General features: G+C 39.8%; 1 protein-coding gene across 5 annotated transcripts; it reads right to left on the bottom strand.

Moving 5' to 3' along the window:
- Positions 1 to 109: 109 nt before the first annotated feature.
- PPP4R3B (protein phosphatase 4 regulatory subunit 3B) lies at positions 110 to 25,058 on the bottom strand. Of its 5 annotated transcripts, none has more exons than XM_072857533.1 (16): positions 24,579 to 25,058; positions 23,374 to 23,429; positions 17,018 to 17,116; positions 14,779 to 15,399; positions 11,265 to 11,342; positions 10,359 to 10,475; positions 9,067 to 9,183; positions 8,508 to 8,657; positions 7,913 to 8,015; positions 6,971 to 7,012; positions 6,151 to 6,309; positions 5,281 to 5,450; positions 3,995 to 4,134; positions 3,346 to 3,530; positions 2,674 to 2,798; positions 110 to 1,846 (listed from the first exon to the last, which is right to left on the bottom strand). In XM_072857533.1, the coding sequence occupies exons 1-16, from the start codon at positions 24,718 to 24,720 to the stop codon at positions 1,751 to 1,753; spliced, it is 2,400 nt and encodes a 799-aa protein (XP_072713634.1). In that variant the 5' UTR covers positions 24,721 to 25,058; the 3' UTR covers positions 110 to 1,750. The 5 variants fall into 5 exon arrangements, with proteins under 5 accessions (XP_072713634.1, XP_072713631.1, XP_072713632.1 ...); XM_072857530.1 differs by having other exon boundaries at positions 2,674 to 2,876; positions 3,346 to 3,509; XM_072857531.1 differs by having other exon boundaries at positions 2,674 to 2,876; positions 3,346 to 3,509; positions 8,526 to 8,657; positions 24,579 to 25,057.
- Positions 25,059 to 26,198: the final 1,140 nt, after the last annotated feature.

Genomic DNA, 26,198 nt, shown 5'->3' with positions numbered 1-26,198 from the left:
TTACTTTTAAAACTGCACGGATAACTAATCTTAAAAAATACCCTAACTTGGCCACATTTAAAGTTCTGAGTTAACTTACCATGTACAACAAACCAAACAAAAGCAGTAATTATGGAATTACAGGGTCACATTTTAATTCCTGAATTTTACAGTTCAGCATTAATATCACCACATGTATACAAATGGTGTAAAACAAGTACAGTGGTATTTTTAATACAAAATAAACTTCTGTTTTATGGAAAAAACTATACTTCATATCTACACAGACAGCCCATCTTTTTCCAAACAATAGCTAAAATTAAAATTAACTACAAAAATCTCCAAAACAGAGAAACTGCTTCAATTTAAACTATTCCAGGAGAAATGGACCCATAACACATATTACAAGAGTGATCTATGTGGTGGATTGCAGCTGGTTTCGTATTTTAACATTTCTGACACATTAATTGTCGTTGGGAAATTTCCTCTCGCTTCATCATGATCTCAGATCACATATGGGCAAACTAACATTAAAATATTTACAGTTCACTTGCTGCTCTTGAAAATAAAACCTGGACCATTTGCCTCTATCAACTCGCCATCAACTCACCTATTTTTGTCGCAGTTTGCTTACCTACTACGTGGAATGTGCTTTTATTTTTTAAAAAAGCAGCTTTCGTATCACACCCAGATTCAGGTGCTGCTTGTTGATTCTGCCTCAAAGACCGGTGTTCCGTTAGTAATAATTCCGTCTTGGTCCAAAGTGACTTTGGTGTTAAAACGGCGCTAAATTCATCACTATGAAAAACCTGTTAGTGTTTCTTATTACCACCTCAATTACGCAATTTAAACTCGCAAACAGGAAAATGGCTTTCTGCTCCGAGATGAGACAGCTCATTTAACACAAAGTGATTCAAATTCGGTATCTTCCTCAACGTGAAGCCGACAGCTCTTGGGGTGCGCTGTACAGCACCACTTTGACACGAGCAGCTCCTGGAGATATTCTGGAAGCAAGCGTTCCTTGGCATAGATACTACTGGATGTCCAATCGAAAAAACAAGCAAAACCATCCATTTTGAATCCAGCTTCCATTTTCTCCTCTCGAAAAATACAAATTAAAACTTATTTTGAACTGTTTTAAACAACTCAACATGCACTGTAACTGCAGTGTCCCTCCCTCCAACCATGAGAAATGCGATTTAATTGGTAATAAATGGTCCCAAAATCTGGATTGTTCTTATGCAAATAGTTATTTTCCCTTAAAATTTTTTTAAAAGAGGCATTGCTAAAAGAACACAACTGACAGCACCATTACAAAATTAAGATTATGGGGTTCAAAATTTAAGCTTGAATTTTTTTTTTTCCTAGTTCTGTCAAACACTGGGGAAACCCTGCAGTATTTTTAAAAAAGTGTTTACCATACCTTTCCCTCCCCCTGCCCTCCCGACACCTGAGACTTTCCTTGCTGAGAAGCCATCATCCAGGTTCTGTGAATACTAACCCACTTTTTTTTTTTTTTTAAATTTTTTTTTTTGACAGCCTGAATGGCAGACTCCTTACTTACTAGAAAGATATTAAGTTCCTTGGAAGCTTTGTGTTTACAGAACTAACCCTTTCTAGCTGATATACTGAGTTTCTTTTGCTACTCCTTGTATTATCTTATATACTCATGGGAGAAAGCTTTCTGAATCAGATTCTTTTTAGCTCTTAAAACGGTTGCAGCATTTGAAACCCCATAATAAAAGTTTTTATTCCAAAGTTTTGGTTTTGTTTATGAACCCAGACGAGGTCTTTTCCTTGGAGATGTCTCCTCCTCTTCATCATCATCTTCATCATCAGGATAATCCACTAGGCCAACTAGACTTCCCTGCCAATTAAAAAAAAAAAAAAAAAAAAAAGAAGAAAGATCTCACATTGAAAAAAATACCCAGGAATGTGCAATTTTAGTACATAACCCCCAGCCAACCTGTCTGGGACACACAAGCCTGCAGCACGTTTCTTGGCGATGCCTTTTGCATTCAAAGACCCATTTGAGAATGTTTTTGAACCTCAAGGTTAAAAGAGTACTGGAACTTCCTTGCTCCTCTGGATCTGGCCTCAGAATTATTTAAAAATCACTTTTTAAGCTCCCAACTGGACAGTCACAAAATCCAGCATGTACACTGCACATCCATTTTGCTGGTAAGTCGTTAAGTGTGTGCGATAAAATTTTTGCTACCTTTTTCTGTAGCCTCTCGGGAGCTTGCAGGCTAAGGATTAAAATAACGCACGACTGTATAAGGTGTAACGGCGGTATCACTTACTGTGTTTCGTCTGCTTAAAACCACTTAATTCCCTGACAGGGGATGGCAACTAACATAATTCAGAAAAAAAAAGATCTCACACGTACATCACACACACAGAGCAACTGGACCGTTATTGCTGAGGAATGGGAGCAGTTAAATTAGGCAGAAGATGCGATTAAACCGTGCCCACCAGATTACCAACAGACTCCAGTACCACCTAATACTTCCTTAAACCTTCCCCAAAACTCCTAAGGGTTTAAGTAGACAGGGCTTTGGGTGAATTTATACGTAAATAAGATAGCCTGCCTAGAGGCTCATGCTAACCTTACCACATTACAACCGGTAAAGTCTCATTACACTGCTCTGCTGTCCTGAGCGAGGACAGCAGCTTTTGTACAAGTTCTCCCACCTTCGTGGCTGTCACCGCTGTGGTCAGGGTTGCGTTCTTTGAAGAGGAGCCGTTGGAGCTTGCTGGTGACGTCTGAGCTGCCACGGATTTACTGTTTGCACCGTTTGCACCATTGGCTGCGCTGGCTGAGTGGGAAAAAGTGAATTTGAATCCCCCAGCTGAAGTCCTTTTTGGAAGATTCTCTTTGTCTTCACTCTCCTTAGCTGAGGGACAAACATTTTCATACTTAAGTATCAGCTGTACACCATGGAGTACAATCCACATCACAGCATAATCACAGGGCAAAAGCCGCCTTGTTTTTTTTTTTTTTAATAATTCAGTTTAAATCAACAGCTCACCTACGGACCTCATCCAAAGCACCCCAGCATTCAGTTTGAGAATGGCACAGATGCTCTGGACACAGGGACATTGCTCACTCAGCGCACACAAGTACATATAAAGTTTTGCTTTTGAATGTCATTTAAACTAGATGCGCGTTTGGAGCAATGTAACTCATTATTTTAATCCTAAACTAGCTTGCAAAGACATGTTAGGAATTCATTACTTAATTATGTGGAATACCCTTACTCCTGCTTAGGATAGAGAGCACAAGCAACTGGTTTGTTTACATGACGCTCCAGGTATCTGCCATAGAGCACTTCCAGTGCTGACAAGCTGAAATTGAGTAAATACCTTTTTTAGTTTCCATAAATTTTTCATAGCTATCTGGAAAATCATCCTCCTGTTTTGACTTCTCAACTGGAGGTACAACAGCTTCACCTTCTTCCTCTTCATCTTCATTGAACCACATTTCTTCATCCTCCTCTAAGGCTCTTGCATCTCTGCGAAATCTATTGCTACGCAATATAGATGGAACACTGTAAGAGACACATGACAGATGATTCAAGTTTTGCCTGCTGTTTCAGACTCGACCAGGGAGCAGAAATGGCTTCTGAGGCTTTAAAGTGAATTCGGTGCGTTTGAGAAGGCAGTCCAGCTCCGTCCCCGCTTCTACCGTCAACATAAGCTTCACCAAAACCCCAGCTGACAATAAGGCAGACTGAACCCTAACTCTGAATGACAGAAGAGGATTCTGCTCTCCATAAGCTGAGAGTTTTCTGAATGCAACATTTAATATACTGACAAATATGAGGCCACAAGGAAAAGTCAGAGGGGGGTTTACTCTAATTGAAGAAGTTTTACTCAAGAATGACAAACAACCCCAATCCCAGCCTTCTGCCTTTTCTGTCCTCTAGGAAAGAAAAAAAAAACAACCAGCAGTAAGAAGATACTACATAATGGCATTCAGTTAAAGCCTCAGAATACATAAACTGGGTCGTACCTGTTCAGTTTCTGGTTTTGTCGGTCTTTTTCTTGCTCATATTTTGTCTTCAGTCCCTTGAATGTCTGAACATATTCGATAGATTCAAGTGCATTATAAAAGTTTTCAACTATATGTGCAATAAGGGACTTAATATCTTCCTGCATAAGAACAAAACAGGGTTTCAGTCTCAAATATTAACATGCAGAAGCCCAGAAAGCTTTAGAGTTTAGTTTCAAAAGTAACTAATTCATTGTCCAGAATCAAAACATTGTTGTCAAGAACAAATCTGAAGTAATCGGATTTTTCCTTAATAAAAAAGCTGAAATCTAGAAATAATTATTACATTTCCCATATAAATGGGCAATATACTCAGTACTGTCCCAATTCTATTTGTGATAGTTTGATTAAACTATGACGCTTGCTATCTAGGATTAAGCCTTCTTGAGAAAACACAGGAGTTTAGCTGTGCCCTGCTCTCCCCACAAGTTTTAGCTCTCTTTCTCAGTAACTACAGCAGCACACATGGGATGAGGCACCCTTTGGGCAGTCACCCTCTAACAAGTCTCACCATATCAGGCAAATCTCAACTTTCATACCATGCTGGCAAAAAGTCACCTCTTCTTGCTGGAAAGGACAGCAGCTACGATACCATACAACTAAAAACTGCCCTTCATTTTTGCAGACCACAAAGATTCCCTAAGAAGACTCCCACACATCAAGGCATTCGCAGGAAGTAGCTCAGGAGCTGTTGCAAGTCCTTGTTTTCTAGCCCAGCAATACAACGAACTGGGCGCTCCTGCTTGTCCTGTCTGTCCTGTCCACATACACTTGTTCCCACGAACGCTGCTGGTGGAAAAACCACTGATTCAAAGTTGACACTGTCTAAGAAAGCACGTGTGTAGGACTTTAAAGGACAACGATCATTCGAATTTATAGTCAAATTAGTCTCATTTATACCCAATAATACCGAGATTTACTCACAGAAAACGTATTTCACTTAATTCCTCACTTTGAAGTTTAGTTCAGAAACACTGTCAACCACTGAAAAGAATTTCACCTACAGGATGCTATCTTTGAACACAGACTTCTATGGAAGCAGGGCCTACACATATTCTCTGAAGGGATGATCAAGTAAAACAGCACGAAGCAGCTTACTGGCTCCTTTCTATGTGGATATTTATCTACAGGGTTTTTAGTTTGTGATTTTAATTAGTAATACACTATTTCAAGGGCAAGATTGGCATTTTGTATTTCTGCCCGAGATGCCACATACGTGTAAGAGCTGAAGAAGCTGCTTAACTTACCACTCGGATGAATTCAAACAGCTCAATCACAGCAGAGTTGAGCAGATTGTACCTAGTTCCATTATCCAACAGAGCATTTATAACTGGTTCAAACAGATTTCCCTTGGTGATATAACGGTTATAAAATTCATCTTTGAGGCCAATTATCCTCCTCATGAAGCGAAGAGCACCTACACGGAGAAAGAAATTCAAGAATTTAGTAACTACATGCCAGGGCTCCAGTCTCCTTCTCTTGGAAAGAACTGAAAAAACCTGATGTTACTGAGAGGAAGATGCACCCCCAAACCAAGAGCATTAAAAAGCACTTTCTGAAAGTTCAGAAGAAACATTTGCTGACAGGTAACCTTTCTTGCATTCTTTGACTTTCCTGGGTATTTGAGTGTGATCAGGGTCCATTAATTTCTTTTTGAAATACAGCAGCAATAAACTTTAGCACATGTGAAGTTAAATTATTAGCTCATTCCTGCGCTTCTCTGTGCTCACCTCCCAGAACCAGCCCCTATTCTTTAAATACCACGGTTCACACAATTTCATTCACTCTCCACAAGGAGCACGATTTATGACGTTATTAAGAAATGACAGTATTTCCATTTAAATAAGACAGCTGATCACAAACGATCCTTACCGTCATAAAGACTTGAAAGGATTACTGTGGACTTCAAAAGATACAACAATTCTCCTACCATAAACTGCATTGTTCTACGTTAACAGATATCAGCTACCTTTTTTTCAAAATCACTTAACAGCTAGTCAGTAATAAATAGGAAATTAATATGAATTTTGAATTTAAGTATACACTTTCACTTGTACACTTTCCACGCAGTACATATAAAGCCTTGAAGGAGGAAAGCACAACAGCGCCATACTCACACAAGGCCAGAAATGTGTGTTTTGAATTCATCAAGACCAGTACTCTTCTTAGCAAATCTTTGTTCATAATGTAATTCTTGATGTGATACGTGTGGTGTTCCACACAAAAAGTAAGCAGCTCCAAAATTAAGGCAAGTAGTTGTGCCGTTTGATAATTATCTACAAGAAAAATTAATGCCTTAAGTTATAAAAAAAGAAAAAGTACTGTCATGCACCAAATCATCACCAGGCTCAGTTGCTGTTACAGTTCCTGACACATTTTTAGTGGCACACTGGATTGCTTTAGGAACACTGGGTCAAAACAAAACACCACACACAAACTTGGCTTCCCCCCCTCCCCATCACAAAAATTGCCCTGAATTGGCAGTGGGACTTCTTCCAGGATCAGCCAGTTACTGGTTATGGCAATCCCAATCAACAGTACGTAGTTAAAAGAAGAAAGCCGGTCAGACCTGTATTCACGTGAACCTAATTAGCAATGTCTTTTCATAACGCTCAAAAAAGAAGCCTACACAGATAAAAATCCAAACTGTAAAAGTTCAGCTACATCTCTTTAGTACATATTCTGCTAACAATGACTTAAACTTTCCATAGCAAGGCTGACTACAAAAAAAAAAGTGAAACCCAGTAACTCAAAAGCAGATGAAAATGTTCCTTCAGCTTCCTGTCATCTTAAATGAAACAAAGCACCTACATCTATTTCAGTAAAAAGTATTTAAAAAAATAAAATACGGACATGTCTAACTTTTTTTTTTTAAATAAAACCACCATACACAGCATACAAGACAAGTTTCAAAACTCAAGGTCAATTAAAACTTACCAGGACAAATTGTATTACTCTTAGTGGACCCAACTACTGCATCTGATAAATAGAAAATAAAAACAAAAATCAGAAAAAGGTTTTCAAAGCACTGTAAATATTTAAAAGATGGGGATAAACAATCAATTCCACCAGCTGTCCAAACTTTTCATCATATCAAAAGTTTCTGTAAGCTACAGGGAAATAAACATACAGTAAGAATGCATGCCAGATGAGATTTCTATATTCAATTTACATGACAAAGTTTCAAATTCAACTAGGTGAAAACACATAATCTAATACTTAGGAACAGCATCCCTACCTAGACTAACAGAAAGCGCCTATTCTAAATTTTTCAAATAATATTAGAAAATGAGTACTACAGAATAACTAACAGTGTTATTTGAGTGTGCCAAACAGAGATTTCCAATTCAGTTACTGTTACCAGGAAAAATTAAAAAATGAAACAAGATAAAGGAGCTCCGAGTTGTATTTCTTTGAATAGATTTCTTTCAGCATTTCTATACTACAGCCGAATGAAAACTAGTCTTCGGAGTTAATCACCTGAGCACACCCCATGCCTGGAATCATGTAACCACTGATGAATGTCACGGCGTTTTTGTAAACTTTTTTCTAAAAGTAACCATGAACTAAAGACACTCTCTGCTTTACAGCAAATATTCTTTAAAATTATACTAGCAGAACTAGTATACAATTAACAATACACATCAGGCAGATACATATTTTACAAAGCACAGCATACAGACACATTATCGTTCAAAGCCGCAATAAAGGGCTATTAAAACTTCTGCCCACAGAACCCCAGTCACTGAGGGAACAACGGTTTTCAGCAAGCGTATTCCCAGCTTGCATCACAGGCTTATCGCTGCTACCAGGATCGCAAGTCACTTGAAAACACTACAAGATTTAAAGCAAGGGGGGCGGGGGGGAAAGCAACATTACCTTTTTCACATTTATCCTCTGATGTATTAGCCAGAAGCGGTGCAGTAAGAACATGCATACAATGGTTGTAGAAGAAATTGAGAAATTCACTTTTTTCTGTTTTCTAAAACAAATATAACTTTATTAAATACTTGCATTTGTATACTTCCTTTTAAATAAGAAAAAGTAGCAACATAAAAGACAGCCTACAAATAATTCTATCAACTCCCTCAGGTCTGCCTGTATCTTTTTGGTTGGTCCTGCAACAGTATCTCCACTCAAGTATGATATATTTCTTTATTTTGGGAAAAGACCCGAGACACATCAAACCAACCTAGCTATCACCAAAAAACCCCCACCATGGATGCAAACATGCTATTTCACTGAAGCACGGGACTGCTTAGTTTAATAAACACTTGCACAATACCACAGACACGTAGCTTTTATTATCAAAAGTTAATGGAAATTTTAGCTTATTTCTTAGCTTAAATGCACTATCAACTATACACAACACTGTCAAAAAAGAATAAAAGTATCTTTTTTTTTATCCTCCAACCACAACAGCAGCAATAAATACCAGGCTTTTAATTTTGCTGAGACAGTAAAGTGTCTTTACCCCTTTGTATTTTCTTACATTAGCTGTGGCCAACATATTCTCTGGATCTATGAGAGTACGCAAGAGCCCCATTAACTGAACAGCTCCCCCAAGCTCAGGATCAGTATCGCAGATCATCTGCTCAATGACCACATTGATGAGAAGGATATCCTGCAAAAAAACCCAACCAAACAAACCCAAAAATAATTAGACACAGTTTCAATAGTGGAATGATTTCCCTAGGTTTCATATTAGGTTTTCTTTTTTTTTTTTTTTTTTTTTAAATTTTAAGTGAAACAGAAAAATCGAGAGCTGCATTTAGACACCGGAGTTCTGTCAAGCACAACCCTCCTCACCTAAAATCATTGTTAGGCAGACCTACAACCTTATTACCGTAAACACATGGAACACCAACATGCTCAGAAATTCTTATATCTTAAATCTACTTTTTCCTATGTTTCTAGTATCTACATTTTTGGGCTAACTGTATCCCAGACTCTGGAGACGTTTGTTTTGCTGTTTTTTTTCTGTTTGCTGTAAAACTAGTAGATTCAACAAACTCCAAAACACTTTCACTTACATCATCACTCTGCTGAGCCTCTTGCATTACAAATTCTCGGACCATGGATGGACTAAATTCTACTAGATAAGAAAATATATCTGTAGCAGCAGATCTAACTTGCAGATCATCCATTCCCTAATAAAAAAGAGATATCCATTTATTAGAGTAAATGAAGTTTGGTATTTATTATCAAGTAAAGCTGCAAAGAATGAGAGTTAAAAGTTTTGAGAACATTTTATTACAAAAGTGTCTATGAGACAGATGGTAATACAGTTACAGAAAAAAAAAAAAAGGCAAAATCTTTTCCCCACTATTTCCCTCCTTTAGAAAGAACGCAAGGATTTCTGCGAATTTGATAGCCCTAATTTAGTCAGGAAACATTTATATTGTGCTACTTGCTAGAATATCTAAGACACTAATATTCTGTACCTGTTATCCAGAGTTTATTGATTTTGTACAAAAGACCAACTGTACGAATCTATTTGTACAAAAGTTTCTGTACTCATTTATAGGCAACAAGAATTAATAATTTTCCTTAAGGTATGTGATTTTTTCTGATAACTGTACAATTTCTAAGCCTAAACTATTAACATAACAGGAAATATCTGGACTGGTCTAGCCCTGGAAAAGAATAATAAGATTAGGGTTCATCTAATCACTGAACATCTACATGACTTTTATGTTTTCGTAACAGTCAATGTCCTTTGGTAAGTTCACGGGTTGTTACTCTAGAATATTAAAAACCTTGAATTTATAGTTGCTGAGTAACAACAGCACTGACATATGAATTGCAATGGTCAGGCAGCAACAGCTGCTTCAACCAAAGGAGTGAAAAAAAAAAAAATTATGTTTTCACATTGCTGATTAAGATAGATTAAGCTCCTTTATACCTCTGAAAAGACAGGATTACGCGATCTTTTGGATAGCAACAAGCTAACAGTTGATTATCTAAAAGATTATCTAAAAATACTTCTTTGGCACTGTTCCAACAACAGCAGAAAAAGAAAATAAAGCTGCCACATGAAAAAGAATATCTTTCAATTTTTACACTATGTTGTCAAAAGGACTGCATTTACCACAGACTCCTCCATCATGCAAAGTAAAAATAACAAGAGCAAGAAAGTTAGGCTACTTCTGAAAACTGTGGACATCTTTTGGATTCTGAATGTTACAATAAACTTCAACTTTCAGCAGAGTAAAGCTGTCCAGTCAATCTTACACAAAGGCACTTAGCAGATCTGAAAAACTGGTTAAATGGCTGTGGGTTTTTTTTTTTCTTTCATGAAAATCAGCTTTAAGTTTTCACTTACCATTACAATTTCAAGAGCTGGAAGAATTCCCAACTTTGCCAAAGTTTTGAAAAATGCATCTCTGTTCTGAGGTTGTAACGTCTGAGAAAACGCACAGAATTCCTTGAAAAAGTTAACCTATTGTACAGGAAAAAATAATTGAAGGTGTATTTGATTCAGAAAACTCTCTGAAAAGTAGGAAACTGTTACAATTTGTATGAGAGTCTGTGTCCTGGCTGGCATGAAAATGGTATTATTCTAGTCCTTTCTCCTCCAACCTTCAACAACATCAACAAAGGAATGCAAAAGAAAGTAAAAACAAACAAACAAATTTAAGAGGTTGAAATTTACTTCAGAAAGAGATACAGTCACCTTGTAGCTATTTTATCACATGTAGCATATGAAGGATTTATACTCCTGTCTGGCGTGCCTTTTGTTTGAAAGAACAAAGATGCTTCCCTTGCTGAAAGCAAGATTTTAACACGGCAATTGAAGCTGATAAACATATTCAAGGATAAATAATGTTTGTAATATATATATTAAGGGACTACTGGTAATCTTCAGTCATAGGACTTAAAAGATCTTTTTGAATAAGTACAGTGATAAAAGCAATGTTTATATGACAAATGTAAGCGATATGGTATGTTGAAGAGTACCTGGAAGAAAGTACACCTTTAAGTCTAGGATGTCAGCTTAGCGCTAGTACTTTCTCAACAACAGAGTAATTATTTAGAACAACTAAATCAGAGCTTACCTTGCAAGAAATATTTTTCTAGTGAGTACATAAAGGAAGACTGAGCTACACTGGAAATGATTCTAGAGTTACAGAAATACCTCAATGACTGCAGAACTAGCAGAAGTTTCAATATTCCTACTTAATCTCTGTAGTTTAAAGCATTCAAAGAACTACCAAGACCACTGACTTACCAATTCACATCGTTTGTCATCATCTGTAGCTTCATCTGTTAATTGTGCAAAAACTTCAGACAAAAATTTCTCGTCTTCCTGCGTAACATAAGAAGAATATGACTTACACAATGCATCTTAAAAGTTAAAACATGGTTCTTTATTGGATCCCACACTGTAGAAAGTCAAACTTAATTTAAGCTTAACTACGATGCTTAATTACAAACAAAAAAACAGGCATTAGTAGATTGGTAGATAAGGGGTTTTCTTTTTCTCCACACCTACATTATTTTATCACAAAAAAGGGAAATGCAAGAGTACACATTCAGGAGGATCATTTCCAATGTATTGTTTCAGTACTCCTTCTGTGCAGCAGAAGCAGGTCCAGGAGACCAGAACCATACATTAAGCTGAGCATAGGTGGTGATTACTAAAACTGCCTTCTGAACGACTAGTCTCTAAAGAACGTGTCATTTCCTTTCCTTCTCCGCCATGCCACCCCCTGTGGTTTACAGCTCTGCCCTACCCCACATACTCACTGTATGATTTGCCACACACCCCCATGCATCAAAATTACAGAAAATGACAGTCTGTCTTCCAGGCTGCCTCCCTGCCCTGTGCGTGTAACCTTCCAGGGAGGCAGCCTATACATTCTACACTAGAAACTGCCAACCAAGATACAATTTTTACCATGCTGCACCTATGCCGTTCACATTACGCTGTCGAAATTGCACGTGTATCAGTTACCCTATTTTGGATCTGCAGCACTGCAAACATTTTTTTCAGTCCACCTATGCAAGGGTGACTAGATTAACGCATTACCGGTTTGCTGCAGCCATGTCTCCATTAACCTTACTCTCAATAAAACAAGCTCCCCCACTTGCAGAAGTTCAGCTTTTCCAGTCTGGAAAACTTTTTTGAGTATTATTTGCTTTTCATATTGAGATCCTCTACTACCAAGAGATACTTATTTTTGAGTACACATAAAGACAACATTTCACTTCTTGCCAGGCATTTCAGTTACACCATTGCTTAACACTCAAGAGGCACAAGAAAACCAGGGTGAACATCATCATCTCTGAACTGTTTGGGCACTTTCTGCCCTCTCTGTAGATCGATTTCTCTGCACTCCTTCACATGGAACATAGCGTTGGCATTCTCTGAAATCAAACGTCTCTGTTACCTTTTAAATACAATATAAATCTTAAAGCAAATAGTAACATTATGCTACAGCATTACAAAATTATGCATCACTGTAGTGATTCAACTAAACTTCACTTATGCATTGAACAAACACGAACAGAATATGGCATTCCAATGAATATATATAAACATTACACGGCATAATGTAGAGGGTGCTTACTTCTCTATTTTTCTGTGTGCTGTCGCTAAAATCTGTGTGCTTTATTAGGCTAACATAATTCAGAATTTTTACAGTTACAGGAACGCCAGCCAAAGGCTCACATAATCTTTTCCCTGAAAATTTTAAGATGTGGGGAAAGAAGTGCTTTACAAACAAACGATACCTGGAATCAACATCAGAGAGAGCGCAACATAGACAGACTGAGTAGTTTAAGCTTTGCTGGCTTTAACAGCTTAACTAAGCCTGTTAAAAAAAATAACCGTACCACAATCAACAACAGATAGGCTAGAAAATCCCCACTACAGAACACTTGGCAACAGAAAGATCTCTTGGTTGTATGAGGCTGCTGCACAGTGTAGTCCTGATGTCCGAAAGCACAGGATGGATCTAGGTTTGTTTTCCATGCTGGCTCAGTTTCCCATGTGGCTGCCCTTCAGCTATAGCAGCACTGGCATCTACTGCTTCATGGCACGTAGAAAGATTTACTGTTGTAGCAAACACAATCTGTTCCTCCTATAAACTGCATTCTCCTAGGGAGCTTTGCCAGTGTATTTAGGGTAACAAGACTTCTAATTTGTTCACCAAACCCAAAGGAGCTTTAGAGTTCTTGTGCCACAACAAAAAGCTGATTTACACCAGGGGACTGTGCAAACAGTCCTGAACCTGAGGTCCATACTACCATGTCATTTTCCTCAAGCGTGCTACCAATAACATCTCTTTAATGTGTGCTTTCTTCTTAGTTTGTAATTCTCAAGGCAGGTCAAATGATGTAGGCATCAACATCAGTTGTAAATCAACATGCACGTCTCAATTAGTCTTTAAAACAGACAGGCAAACCTATGTGCCATGTACCCTCTCTACTACGGCAAAGACGGCAGTGACTGAGAGTAGCAAAGAACTGTCAGAGGATTTCAGAACTTTCTTCAAAGAGTACTAGAGGTTGCAGGAAATAACAGTTTTCTGTTAAGGCACAATTAAATATTTAGTACAGTAAAACTTCAATGAAAAACAACGAACTTTACACAGTTAAAAAGCTCTAAATGGAAACAGGACTGTGGCCTCAGGAGAATACTGCTGAATTTATTTTCAGTTTTAGAAAAGTAATATACGCAAAAGAATAAAAAGGGAAATCTTCATTCGACACAAAGTCACTAATTTTGCAAGTGGGATTTACTTTTTAGTTTCTTTCTGCTATTCAAACAGAAAGAAGCCCAAAAGCTTATTCACGCTATTCTCTGCAATTCTTTAGTTTTGATTTTTTTCTCCAGTCCTCCATTGCATTCTTTAGAAATATTCCTTGTGGCAATGTTCCTTCTCCAGTGCCCCCCTCTTTCCACAACTTTAACTACCCTCCTCTTCCCCTCGATACGTCTTCCTATTTCAGAGAGACTATCCACAGTCAAAACCAACAGGTTTGTCATGTTCTATTCTACACAAATGTACCATTTTTCTAAGGACACGGATCAGAAACAGAATAAAACCACTTTGGTAGCCATTAGTTTGCACAACAAAATATGAACTGAAAATACCCAAAATGTCATGAAATTCACACACAGCTCTTTACCAAGGCTCCTTCCACGGTCCAGCTTGGTTGTCACACCCAACTACTTTTAAGCCTGCTTCTGACTACAAAGCATGCAGTAAGTTTTTTGATATAGTATCATGTTGGTTATTTACTGATTATTACTTTTGGATATCAGTATGAAGAAAAAACCCAATGAATTACCTACTTTATACTACAACATGAACATTTGAAATTAGTACCATAAAGTAATAGTAGTATAACAGGAACGGTTCTGAACATGCTCTTTGGAATCACAGATTCAGAATTTGTTATAAAGACATCACAAATGTCCCTGATATATAATACAGAACGCTGCTTGTTCCCTAAACACCTATACAAGAACAGCTCAAAACATGTATGTTGCTTGTGAGTCAAGAAGGAGAACCTTTAACTGTTTAAAACTCATTAAAAAATACTAATATACTCACCTGAAATCTACCATTTTAAAAATAAAAGGTATCAGAAATAAGGGGAAGCATTTGAAACATTATGCAAATGAAAGCGTGTATGATTAACTTACACAGTGTTAAAGAGCTGTAATCAATTTCAAAACTACAGCTAGAGGTATCTATACATAATCCATCTATACCATACTAAAAACCACTTACCTGCAACATACTGACAATCTCAACTTTGTTGAAGAAAATAAAGGAAGTGAGGGTAGAAAGAAAATTCTCTTCAAAAACAGACGGTGTCGGCAAGATGATGTCCTGAATATACTGTACCCTGTAAGTCTGGTGGATTTTTTGCCTGAGTTCAGAGTCTGTTATAGGAATAACCTCCTTAAATTTTGCCGTTTTGGTCAAGAACTCCCTGTGCCGTTTTGGCTGAGCCAAAGAAGGATCATACTCAAGGCATCCAACAACATCCATAATACACTCGTCAGAAAACATCACCTCAAACAGAGTTGCTTTGTTGAGGAACAAAATTCCTCTAATAATTTCATACAAATGATGTAAGCCTTCGGTGTTCTCTAAATTCTCGCAGACTTGGAAAAGCTGTAATAGTTTTTTAATATAGCCTTCATTCTCCAAGGCCAGCGCTAGCTTTTCTCTACGGATGGGTGAGGAGAGAACAGAGGTAACTAGGTCAGCAATCTCTTCAAGTTTGTTGAGTTCACAAGTAGGAAGGTCGATCAAAGGACTAGTTTCAGGCATTTCTTCTATGTGTTCCTCTTCTGACTCAATAAGGTCCTGTGTGACTTCCACTGAAGGATCCTTACCTTGAACCTAAAAAGTGAGAGTGCACAATTACGGTCTCATCCCAAAACATGCATAAAAATAATCAAGGCAATAACTGAAATAACATGTGCGTAAGTACTTTTCTACCGTCAGTTGCCTGGAAAATGTCTAGCCGTGCAGAGGAGTAAGTTCGCTGCCTCTAAATTCTACAAAGTCACCACCATTATCCTCAATAGTACATTTGTCAAAAAATCAAATCAAACAAAACCAAACCCTAACAGCATCTGTGCAATCAAGAAGGCCAAAGCACCTCGGACACAAGCACAAAATCTAAAAAGAAAAGAAGGGTGTAACAAAACCTTCTTTCAGTGTCTCAAACAGAAGGGTATGAAGCCTTAAACTCACAGTAAGAGCCTACAGCTATACCAGCATTAAGTGAAACATAACAAAAAGACCAAGAACAAAGGCAGGAAAATGTCACGAATACTAAAATCGAACAAGAAAAGAGGGAAGCAATCGTGTCCCACTTTGTACTTTCCTTCCGCTTTGTCTGCCCCTCTAACTCCCTTCCCCAGTCTTCTCATACATCCTATAACTTTTTGTTCCCCCCACTGATCCAGTTCTAGAACTCATAACCTCCTGTTGTTAACTCCCTCACAAAGGAACACAGGAGTCTCAAAGGACAAAGCGGGAAGAGTTCTGGAGTCTGATGAAAGAGCCTAAGACTAACGGCTTACCATTTTCTGATCACACGAAGACATCCCTCTCAGACTGGTCATCAGCTCAGCCTCAACTTAAAACCAATTTAAACCCTGGACTATTTATTAGATGCATATACTTGCAGTTACTAGGATTGGTTCCTTTCAACAACAGTACTTCAGAACTGGCTGAGAAGACATTATACCCAAAACATGCTAAGGTTAAGAATACGTCTAAATTGCCTAGTTTGTTCAAAGGAAACTGCTAAGAAATCTGAGTTTTATGTCTCTTTAGTTAACAGCTTTACATTGCATCATTTCAAAATCTGAGAAGGTTATGATAAATCCCAATAAGAAAGCCCAGGTTTCTTCTTTTAAGTACACATAGGTGCAACTCCATTGACTTGTTACTTCCAGAGCTGAAAGCATAGAACCTAAACAGTTTCGTAATAAAACAACGAAGATTGAAATATCCATACGACACAGACAGTCAATAAGACTTAGGTCGTGATGAAAAAAGTATCACTGACATTTTTGAGCTCAGACAGGAATGCCACCTCCTTGTCTCTCACAGTGAAACATCTAGCTCCTTATGCATTACAACACATTTTCAGTTCCACCGCGCTCCAACAAGCCAGCTTCCTAAGGCCGCCTGGGAGGACAATTAAAACATGGTACTCTGGCATTCCCCTTTTTAATAAAAACAAACAAACAACCCCCCCTAAAATGCCTAGCACCTGAGTTTCATCATTACATTGATTCTTCAAAAGAGTGAAATTCAATTATGAAAACAACAACTAGTGTTCTAAATAGTGGCAAATTAAGATCTTACACAGAAAAGCCACAGAAAATAATGACGACTATGTGCTTATTTCACAAGTAGGTTTAAAAATTACAGCACAAATACACGAAGTCACAGAAGACACTACAACATCTGGAAGAAACCAAATATTTGAAGTTAACTGTACCTGGCAGATTTTTTCCCAAATTTCATCACAGCCAGCTTTTTCTTGAAAACTCAGTGCTAAATCATAGTTTTCTGCTTCTGACCAAACAATCAGGGTGTCCTGTTTAAGACAAAAACAAAAAAAAATTGTTTCTGAAACAGGTCTACACTGCATATTAATCTGTATTCCGTTAAGTCATATGTCTAAAGAAGAAATAATATTAAAGTTACACTTATCAAAAAAGAACATAAGACATTAAAATATTAAATCACCTGTTCTGCCATAAGGGACTTTACCTTTCTTTTTGGCTATTTTCTGACCACTACCTTACATATTGTGTACTTAAATATATTTTTTTCCATATCCAAAACACTTATAATGGCATTTTTCTGCAACATACTTCTGAGCCAACAGTCTTGAAAAGGGAATGCGTACATTGTAGGAGACTAAGAAAACCTGCAATATAACAATTTAAGTCTTTTCATATTTAATGAAGTAGAAACAAACCCCCAAGATTACAGTGTTTCTTCCTCAGAAAGGGTTTAATACAGCCTTAGCAATGTGAGAAATAATGCCTAACTAATATTAAAAAAGTCTTTTCTGAATTAAAAGACGTACAACCTGAATAATATAAAACTCCTAAGTTCTTACTAAAGTTAAAAACATCTTGCCAACAGGTATTTTCATTTGAGCAAGTTTTTTTTTCTCTGTTACTATTGCCTCTATCAATTCAAAAAGGTTCTTTTATGAGGTTTTATTAGGACACTTACTGCTGTACCGTAAGGAATGTAAGCCTGTGCTTTGACATTCAAATATATAGTTCAGCATCCTACAGTAAACTCATCTTCATGTTAAAATGTTCAAATTGAACGGTGGTCTGCTAACTTTGCAGTACATTTGATGAGCTCCAGCAAAATGGTTCAATGTTCCGCCGTTTGCTGACTTCCTGAACTGTTACCGCACCTTTTTTTCCTTTAAACACCAGCTAGCCCTTGCTTAATGGTCAGTTAAGGTAATTTACTTCCCACATTTACAAAGGTCAATATTCACTGCACAACTTATCAAGGCTTGTAAGTCTTTACCTTATGCATCACTTTTATTGTAAACAAAATACTCAAAGTGTTATCTTTAAGCTTAGCAACCAAACCCAAACAAATATCTGGCTTACAGATACCTGATACAGCTTAGGAAACTTCAGGGGCAACAAGAAACAGACCCTTCCATTGCCCTCTCACATCTTCACCCCAAAAGTACTTCTCGGTTCCCTTTGTGCACCAAATGACAGGGAACGATGAAGCTGACTGATTACTACCTGTAAGGTGCTCGCTATGCTAACAGGCCAATCCATGACATGGTATCATACAACTATCCAGTCATCATCCTTCGCAGATCCACCAAAGACAGAGGGACAGAAACGTAATTAATACCAAGTGATCGTCGCTACTCTTGAACCTACTGTCAGTCGGCATTCCTTAATTTTTTTTGATCAAAATCAGGTTAGTTCAGATGATTTAAACAGGCCTTTGTTAATGCAGTTATCTGGGCTTACACAGGTTAGCACTCCTAAGTATTTCCACTGGCAGATGTGAGGGGACTACTGTTTGGGACAGGACTGCTGACAAGCAGCTGGCATGGGACAGGAGGTAAACTCTTCCATCAGCACAGCTATCTGAAAAACACACATCTGTCTCAACAAACACAACTTACCAGCTGCTACCATTATCACTCTGGAACATGAATGAAAATCAGCATCGCTGATATGGCATTAATTCTTCAGTTCATTTCTACAGTAATCTTAATCTCTCAATATCCATATGTAGCTGCATGTTTTGAGGGTTTTGTCTTTGCTTTTTTTTCTTTAAAAAAAAAAGTTTAGCGTAACATCTTTTTCTTACAGCAACACTCTTGACAAATGCCTACCAATAGATCAGCTTCCTTCTCCCAAAACATAATCACAGGCCACGCTAAGAACAACAGCATTTGCACAAGCTCAATTCCGCCCTCCCCCTTTTCTCATTTTCACATATTCCTTTAAAGAAACAGTTTTCCCGTTCTGGAAAGAACCGAGCTGATTGCACTATGGTTTCAATGCCGTTCATGAGAGTTGTTTGTTTATACTACAGCGCCCTACATTATACTTGCACTTCTGTCCTACAGTCACAAATATTAATAGGTAGTTTCCCTGCTTTCCGGCTCCAATTCACGTGCGCAAATGGTACAGCTTCATATAGCTGACCCGGTTTTTGCTTACAGCTGTCCACCCCCATCTCCGGCTCACGGACAGCTGAATCTCTGTTTACAGTGTGCCATTTCAGAGTGAGCAGTTGAACTGGGCTTCAAGGAAAAAATAATAATTGTCAACTGCAGGCACTGAAGAGTCTGATCAGCTCCCCAATCTGGTTGTCTTTTGGAGATTAACAAAAAAAAGAATTCTTAAGTACTATTTTATGGCTGTTACAGAACTCAAAACCCGAAATGTTTACCTTGAGATCTTCTGTGAATTTACTGATGCCCCAACAGTCAAAACCAATACACTTCCAGGTGAGCTGAGACTCAGAGGAGCCTCAATGAACAAAGAAGGACACATACACGAAGAGAATCCCAGAAGGATTCAAATAAGAGATATAGTGCAGTAACTTAAATGACTGCATGCATCCACAGAGACTGCACTCAAAAATTTTGTGAGAATTCTCGAGTTACTGAATGGTACTCGTTTCAATCTGTACTGCCCACACAAAGCAGAAGTTATGTAAGTTTCTCCAAAAATATTTCTGAAAGACTAAAAGATCATTTCATCAGAAAATAATTGTCCAATACCAATATAAAATCTACACATCTGGTGTACACTTCCTGCATGACCTACGAAAACCCACGAAAACCACAGACAGACATCTTCCAGGCCTAGCTGCTGCAAGAGACTACCACTCCCACCTGCTTAGATTAGCACCCGCAATGCTGCTCGGTCGACGAGCAACAGCAACGTTCCTTAATTCACCCAAACACAATATAAAGACAAACAAAAGAAGAGGTTAATTCAGAACAACAATTTAAACTAAGAGAGTAGTTCAAACCCCTCTTCAGTGTTGGTACTGGTCTGCACAGTGTCTGCTACTCCATCTCTCCTTGCTCCTGCACTGGCCCCTCAACCCCCCGCCATGCCAGTGCAAGCGCGCTGTACAGTGAACCAGACGGGGGAACACATGCCGATAAAAATTAATCCAGCAAAAAGAGGTATGTCAACTGAATCAGTTCCTACATCTAACCTGTCACACAGTAACATGAATACTCATACTGGCATGAGAGAGGAGTGAAGAAGCCCCCAGCAACTGCTCAGGCTGGCTTTAACGGCACCCCTGCAAATGCGTTAAATCCCAGCCTCATGTAACTCCAATTTTGCCTCAAGCAAATTGCCCTGTTGTCACATGAGCGATGGCAACTCTGCACAAAGGACAGTATTTGCACACATTCTTCATCTCAGATCTAAAAATGTATAGAGCGCACCTAAAGGAGAGTTAACATCAGAAGGCAGCGTTCGCAGTAAGGATTTCTGTAGCAGTTCAAAGTCTTACAGCCATGCAACTGAAAATTACCACCCTCATAACTGAGCTGGAGGAACAAAGCACACGAACGGATCCATCTGATTTCTCACTGAAGACACGGCTCTTCTGCCAGTTTTGCCAGGGAACAGTAACCTCAAGCAGAGGGTGGAGCAACAAATGGGTGTGGTAACAACTTTTTAAACTGCTCCTGCTAGAGCCTCCAGAACACATCTGACCCTGCCCTTTGGCCAATATGGGGTGGCCAGTGGAGGTATGTAACTCTCAAAGCCTATGCCCTCAAATCTAGGGGGATCTAAAGCTCTTCAGGCTCTCATGTTCTTTGCATACATGGAATTAGACTCTTTTATGTTGTATGCTGAACAGCCTGACACCTATGTCCCATCCAAGTCCTATTTCTCTTGAGAAAGAGGTCATGATTACAGTATGCCTAACACCTTGACAGAACTGAATTCTGCACGAAAGCTAGTGACCGCAAACATGATTCGAGAAGGTAGATAACAGACCTGCCCTGTTTACGGTTAGCCAAGTTACAGTACTGCTTAGCACAAACAGTGTAATATTGGGAATCACAGACTGATACACAGCAACTAAAAATCAGGGTGGGTTTTCTTCTGCAGAATGACGGTATGCAAGTCACAATTTAAATGACTGCTATCCTGTAAGTCCATTCAGGACTGTAAGTCATTTCTATGAAGACACAGGTGTAGGCAGGGCGTTTCCTTTCCATCAAGCTGCACCATCTTGCAGCTTTCCCCAAACCCAAGATGATCAGCACCTTAATGAAAACCTGCAATTGAACTCTGGCAACTGGAAGAGACAGCTCTCCTCTACGCTGCCGTTCACCTACAAGCATCCACCCTGGGCAGATCAGTAGAGCCTCCAAGTCTTCAGGCTACCTATCTAACAGACTACAACATTCAAGTAGGGACACCGAGGAAAGACCACCTCTCTTCATCTCTGGTTAAGCAGAACATTTTGCCTAAATCTTTCCACCATTTTTAAAAAGGATCTGTTCCTGAGATGGCCAGGCTTGAATACTACCATCTTTTAAAGGCGAGACTGCAATGACACAAACTGAGAGCATGGGAACGCTACATTAAGGTCTGCTTTTTGCTACTCCACTCAGAAGGAAGCATGTAAAACTTGAGGACAAAGCACTGTCAGCTAAAAGCTGTATGATTCCAGAGGTTAGACAAACCTAGAACCTGTCTCTAGAAATCATCAATCATTATTCCCTTAAAAAAAACCCAAAAACCAAAAAACCAAAAGCAAAACCAAACTCCTTCAAAAGAGTGAATAGTGAAGCAAACACTTTCAGCCACGAGGACACAAAAGCATTACAATCAGTAATAAAAGCCAACCAAAATAAACTTCAGCCCGAGTTTTTCAAAACTACAACCTACAAAGACTTCCACAAGAAAAATGACAACAATAGCTACTTAAGACACTTGAAATTGTGCTACCAATTAAGTAAAGAAGGCTTTCAAATAATCAGTTGGAAGAAGTTTCAGAAAATAGGCTGCAAAAGGAAGCAATTTAAAACTTTGCAGCAACATAATCTGCATTCGTATTTCATTATGTATTAGTTTCCTCTACTAAACAGGAAGCAGTTCAAGGCTCTTGACTTTCAGAACCCTGCAGAGCTCCATAAAGACCGTCCTCCTTCCTCAGCATGGCCCGCCCAAGGAAAGCCTACGACCGTCATCCACCTGACTAAAACCACCAATATCTAATGAGTGAAAAGTGGAAACCACAGAAAACAGAGCTTTCTGAAAAGCTAGGCCTGAGACTCTGACTCGCTCCTAAGCTAAAGTCAGCCAACCTGTGCTCAAGAGCTAACAAAGTCTCCTTCCTCAAATTCTCATAACATGTCACCTTCCCATTGAAAAAAAAAACAAAACCACAAACATCAAAACAAACAAAATCCTTAAAGATTTAGCTCTTCGTGATTTAGGAAGAACAAAATTACTGTTTTCTAGTGCTGAAACACTTCTAGATACTATAATGATGAAGAGCAGCGTAAAACACTGAACAAAAGGAACAGAGAACCTACTGTAGAACAAAGGAATAAACAGAAAAAAAACCACCCCAGTAATAACCATGAGAACAATGTAGGCAGAGACACCAAAAATTAATGCAGAAAAAGGAAAAGCCAATAAAAGCAAAAGAGATTTAGTAAGCTAATTTTTTTAGTGGATTAAACAAAAATGACCTATTAACAAAGCTCCCAACTGTTTTACTTCTTTGTTTTGCAGAAGGCTTACCCCCAGGAAAGACAACCATGCAAGTAAGTCTCACCATGGCTAGTCACTTTACTTAGGATAGCAGAAGTTTTCAAGGCTTAGAACAAAAACTCAACAGCAACAATGAAAGAAGTCCCACAAAGGCAAATTCCTTCGTGTTATTTCCAGAAAAAGAACCCAAGAAGTAAATATACTGTAACAGAGCTGGCCAACGTTTTGCCTTCCTAATTCGGCAATTATTTCATACGGCCTGGAATGGGAGACAAAAGCTACACATGTATGCTTCTAACTATTTTTCCTGTAATGAGTTCAATATTTATCCAAATTGGATATAGTCTCTTCAAAGACTGAAGTCCAAAAGGGTTTTGTAGGAGACCAACATTTTCACTTCTAGAATGCGAAGTACTGTAGTACCTACAGGCTTCTAAATGAGTTTTTCACCTCTATGAAAAACACCAGACAAGTGCACATCATGCTGCTTTGCTTTTTTTCTGAAAAACGCAATTAGTTTCAGCATAAAACAATTTCTTCGCATCAGTAATTAGAAAAAATAAAGCCTAACAGTAATACTTGCCTGCTGTTTTTGATATGCAGTATTTGGATTTATCTTCGATTCTAACAGTAGCGAACCTGAAAAAGGTATAAAGAGATATTTACTGAGTTTAACAAAACAAACATCTCCATGCATCTTACAACAACCACCCATGTGCCAGCCAACATATGCTCAACTTAATCCGTATCCTCCAGAAAGTCCAGGAGAACCATCTTCTTTAAACATAATTCCCTAAAATAAGCCAGGTAAGACAAAATTCAACATAAATATCCATATTAAAATATATTTTTCTCTTCTAATTTAGACCAAAATTGTCTGTAGCACTGTTTTTTTCTCCTGAAACCTGGTGTGACAACTAGCTTGCTTAAAGGCCGTTTAGCAAACCTATATAAATCTGCACCAGGTAATGTGCTGCCCAGCATAAAAATGTTTTTGCCCACAGAAGCCACGTGGGCCATTTGCTTTTATTTCCTTCAACTGTCCTTCAGAAGTGAATCATCTAGATACTATAAACCCAGGGACTTTATCTTGTGTATGCAAGTAGTGTATGTAACCTGGCAACAGCTCCAGAGTAATTTATACCAGTCTTAGGTGGTTTATTTAGCACATTAGCACCTGTTGGCTGACAAAGTGGCAAGCGTGTACCCTCCCCCCTCCAAAAGAGACCCTTAAGGTGACTTTAAAGTGCAATAAAGCATGAGGAACGCCACACAACCCGAATACAATCAGTGAATTTCTAAGGGAAAAAACAATCAACCAACTTTTTATAGCAGCAAGGAGAGGAAAAGAGCACTTCAAAAGCGAACAAAATTGTTCTGAAAGCGAACAAGATGTCGTCACACGTAACAACTTCATCTCTAGTCAGTCAGAAGAGATGCAGCCGGCTAGGGTAAGTGGAAGGGGGAAAGTCTAGGGCCACGGTGCTAAACACCGCTGCGGCTTATCGGGGGAAGGAAACTTTGAACGCAGCCGCAAGCTAAAGGCAAGAAAAGGGAAAAAAATAATAATCCTCTGGGGTCTTCCCTGATAAACGCGGGGAGGGAAGACACCAGCAGCCAAGCCCGGCGGCGGCGGGTGTCAGCGCTGGCGAGCGGGGCAGCGAGAGGCGCCGGAGCCGGGCGGGCTGCGCGGCAAGGGCCGGTGCCGCGGGGAGCGAGGGGAGGAGGCCCGGGCCCGGGCGGCGGCGGGCGGCCTAGGCCTCCGCGCAGCCCCGGCCACGCTCTCACCGTCCGACTCGGCGCGCACCAGCAGCGACATCCCCTTGAGCCGCTCCACATAGGTGGAGGAGACGTGCCCGGTGCCCCTGTCGTCCCATTGCCGATCCTCGTTGAGGGTGTAGACCTTCACCCGCCGACGGGTGTCCGACATGGTGCAGCCCCGGCCTCGGGCCTCCGCGCCGGCCCCTGGCCCAGGCCCGGGCCCGCTCCGCCTCCGGGGGGCGATGGAGCGAGGGCGGGGGGAGGAAGCGGGGCCGCCGGGCCGCTCAGGGGCACCGCGGGGCCTTTAACGCGCCGCTTTTCATGGCTCCCGGACGGCGAGAGAGCGACGCCGCGCCCCGGCTCGGGCCCTCGCTGGCGCCGCTCCGCCGCCTCAGCAGCTACCGCAGCGCCGCCGCCATCTTGTAACGCGACTCTCGCCGCCTTTCTCTTCCTCCCAGCCCGGCCACGGGCTCCCCTCGCAGGGGCTACGGCGGCCGGCAGCTGCCGCCGCGCCGCCGACGGGACGGCGGCCGCGGGCGGGGCGGGCCGAGGCGGGGCGGGGCGGGCCGGGGGAGGGCAGTTCTCCGGGAGAAGGGGGGAAGGTGGGAGCAGAAGAACGTTGCCTTTACTCACATGTATGCATTCGCATTTCTCAGCCGTATAATGCCTACAGCTTCTGGTCGACATGCGAACAATTTCACCCGTTACAAAGGAAAAGCTTAAAAACAATTTTTTTTTTTTTTTTTAATCTATCCTAAAAGCTGGTACCAGCACAGACAAAGCATCCCCCTTCACAAAGCTGGAAAGGCCTATGTACCTGCCCAGGGAGCCACCGCCATGAGACAAAGTGATGGGCAAGATCCACATCCACAGCAGGGTAAGCGTTAGGACCAGCCCATGCTGTAATAACACAGCTTGCAGCACATACAAGGCCTAGAGTTAGAAGTTTTGGCAGAAAAGGTTTCCCTCACATCACAAAATAGCAGCAAGGTTATTCTGTGGCATCTCCTTTAGCCATTCTAACCTTTCACCAGAACAGGGCAGACAGTAACACTTATACCAACATTTTGCTACACATTCCTGTGCTTTGTACAGCTGTACGGAAGGCTCAAAAGCTAAAGTTGAAGCTGTTTTGTGAAGCTTCTCAATGAGAGAAACATGCTTAATTAGTCCTTACAAACACTGTACAATTTAAGACAGACCACTTGCCAGGCATTGTGGAGCCTGTAAATCTTAGTCTTCCATACCGAAAACCAGTTACACATTTCCTCTGTACTAAGAATAATAGTAAAAAATAATTACATTTCAGTGTTTGCATGGGAATAGGGGAAAAGGACACAAAAGCGTGCATGACGTCCAGCTGTGTGAAACAGCAGGGACCTTGGGGAGAAGGGAAAGCTTAAAAGTGTCTCTGAATAAAATCTTTCAGGCTAGGAAGGGGAAGGGAGATGGGAGGGCAAGTGCTCCCCAGGCCAGGGTGTGCCTCATTCCCAGACAAAGCAAGACTTTTCTAGCTCTTGCCTAATGGCGAAAGCAGTTACACCGGTATAGCTCTTACTTACAAGACTGGCACTTCTCTGGTGTAACTTCAATCTTGTTCCAGATGAAAGGAAAGAAAAAGTTTACTGCAGAATACGCCACTAAGTA

Source organism: Ciconia boyciana, chromosome 3 (genome assembly GCF_034638445.1).
Source record: "Ciconia boyciana chromosome 3, ASM3463844v1, whole genome shotgun sequence".
Taxonomy (NCBI): Eukaryota; Metazoa; Chordata; class Aves; order Ciconiiformes; family Ciconiidae; genus Ciconia; species Ciconia boyciana.
Note: the sequence above shows the minus strand (reverse complement) of the source record. Positions and strands in the feature narration are given on the sequence as shown.

Bases quoted from the DNA above. Each gene is read 5' to 3' on its own strand.
- PPP4R3B (XM_072857528.1), bottom strand. From the start codon at position 24,720: ATGTCGGACACCCGTCGGCGGGTGAAGGTCTACACCCTCAACGAGGAT. The intron at 15,400-17,017 runs GTACAGTTAACT...CTCACTTTTTAG, and splicing joins TTTGGGAAAAAATCTGCCAG to GTTCAAGGTAAGGATCCTTC. The intron at 6,310-6,970 runs GTAAGTTTTAAT...TTTTTCTTGTAG, and splicing joins GAGTAATACAATTTGTCCTG to ATAATTATCAAACGGCACAA.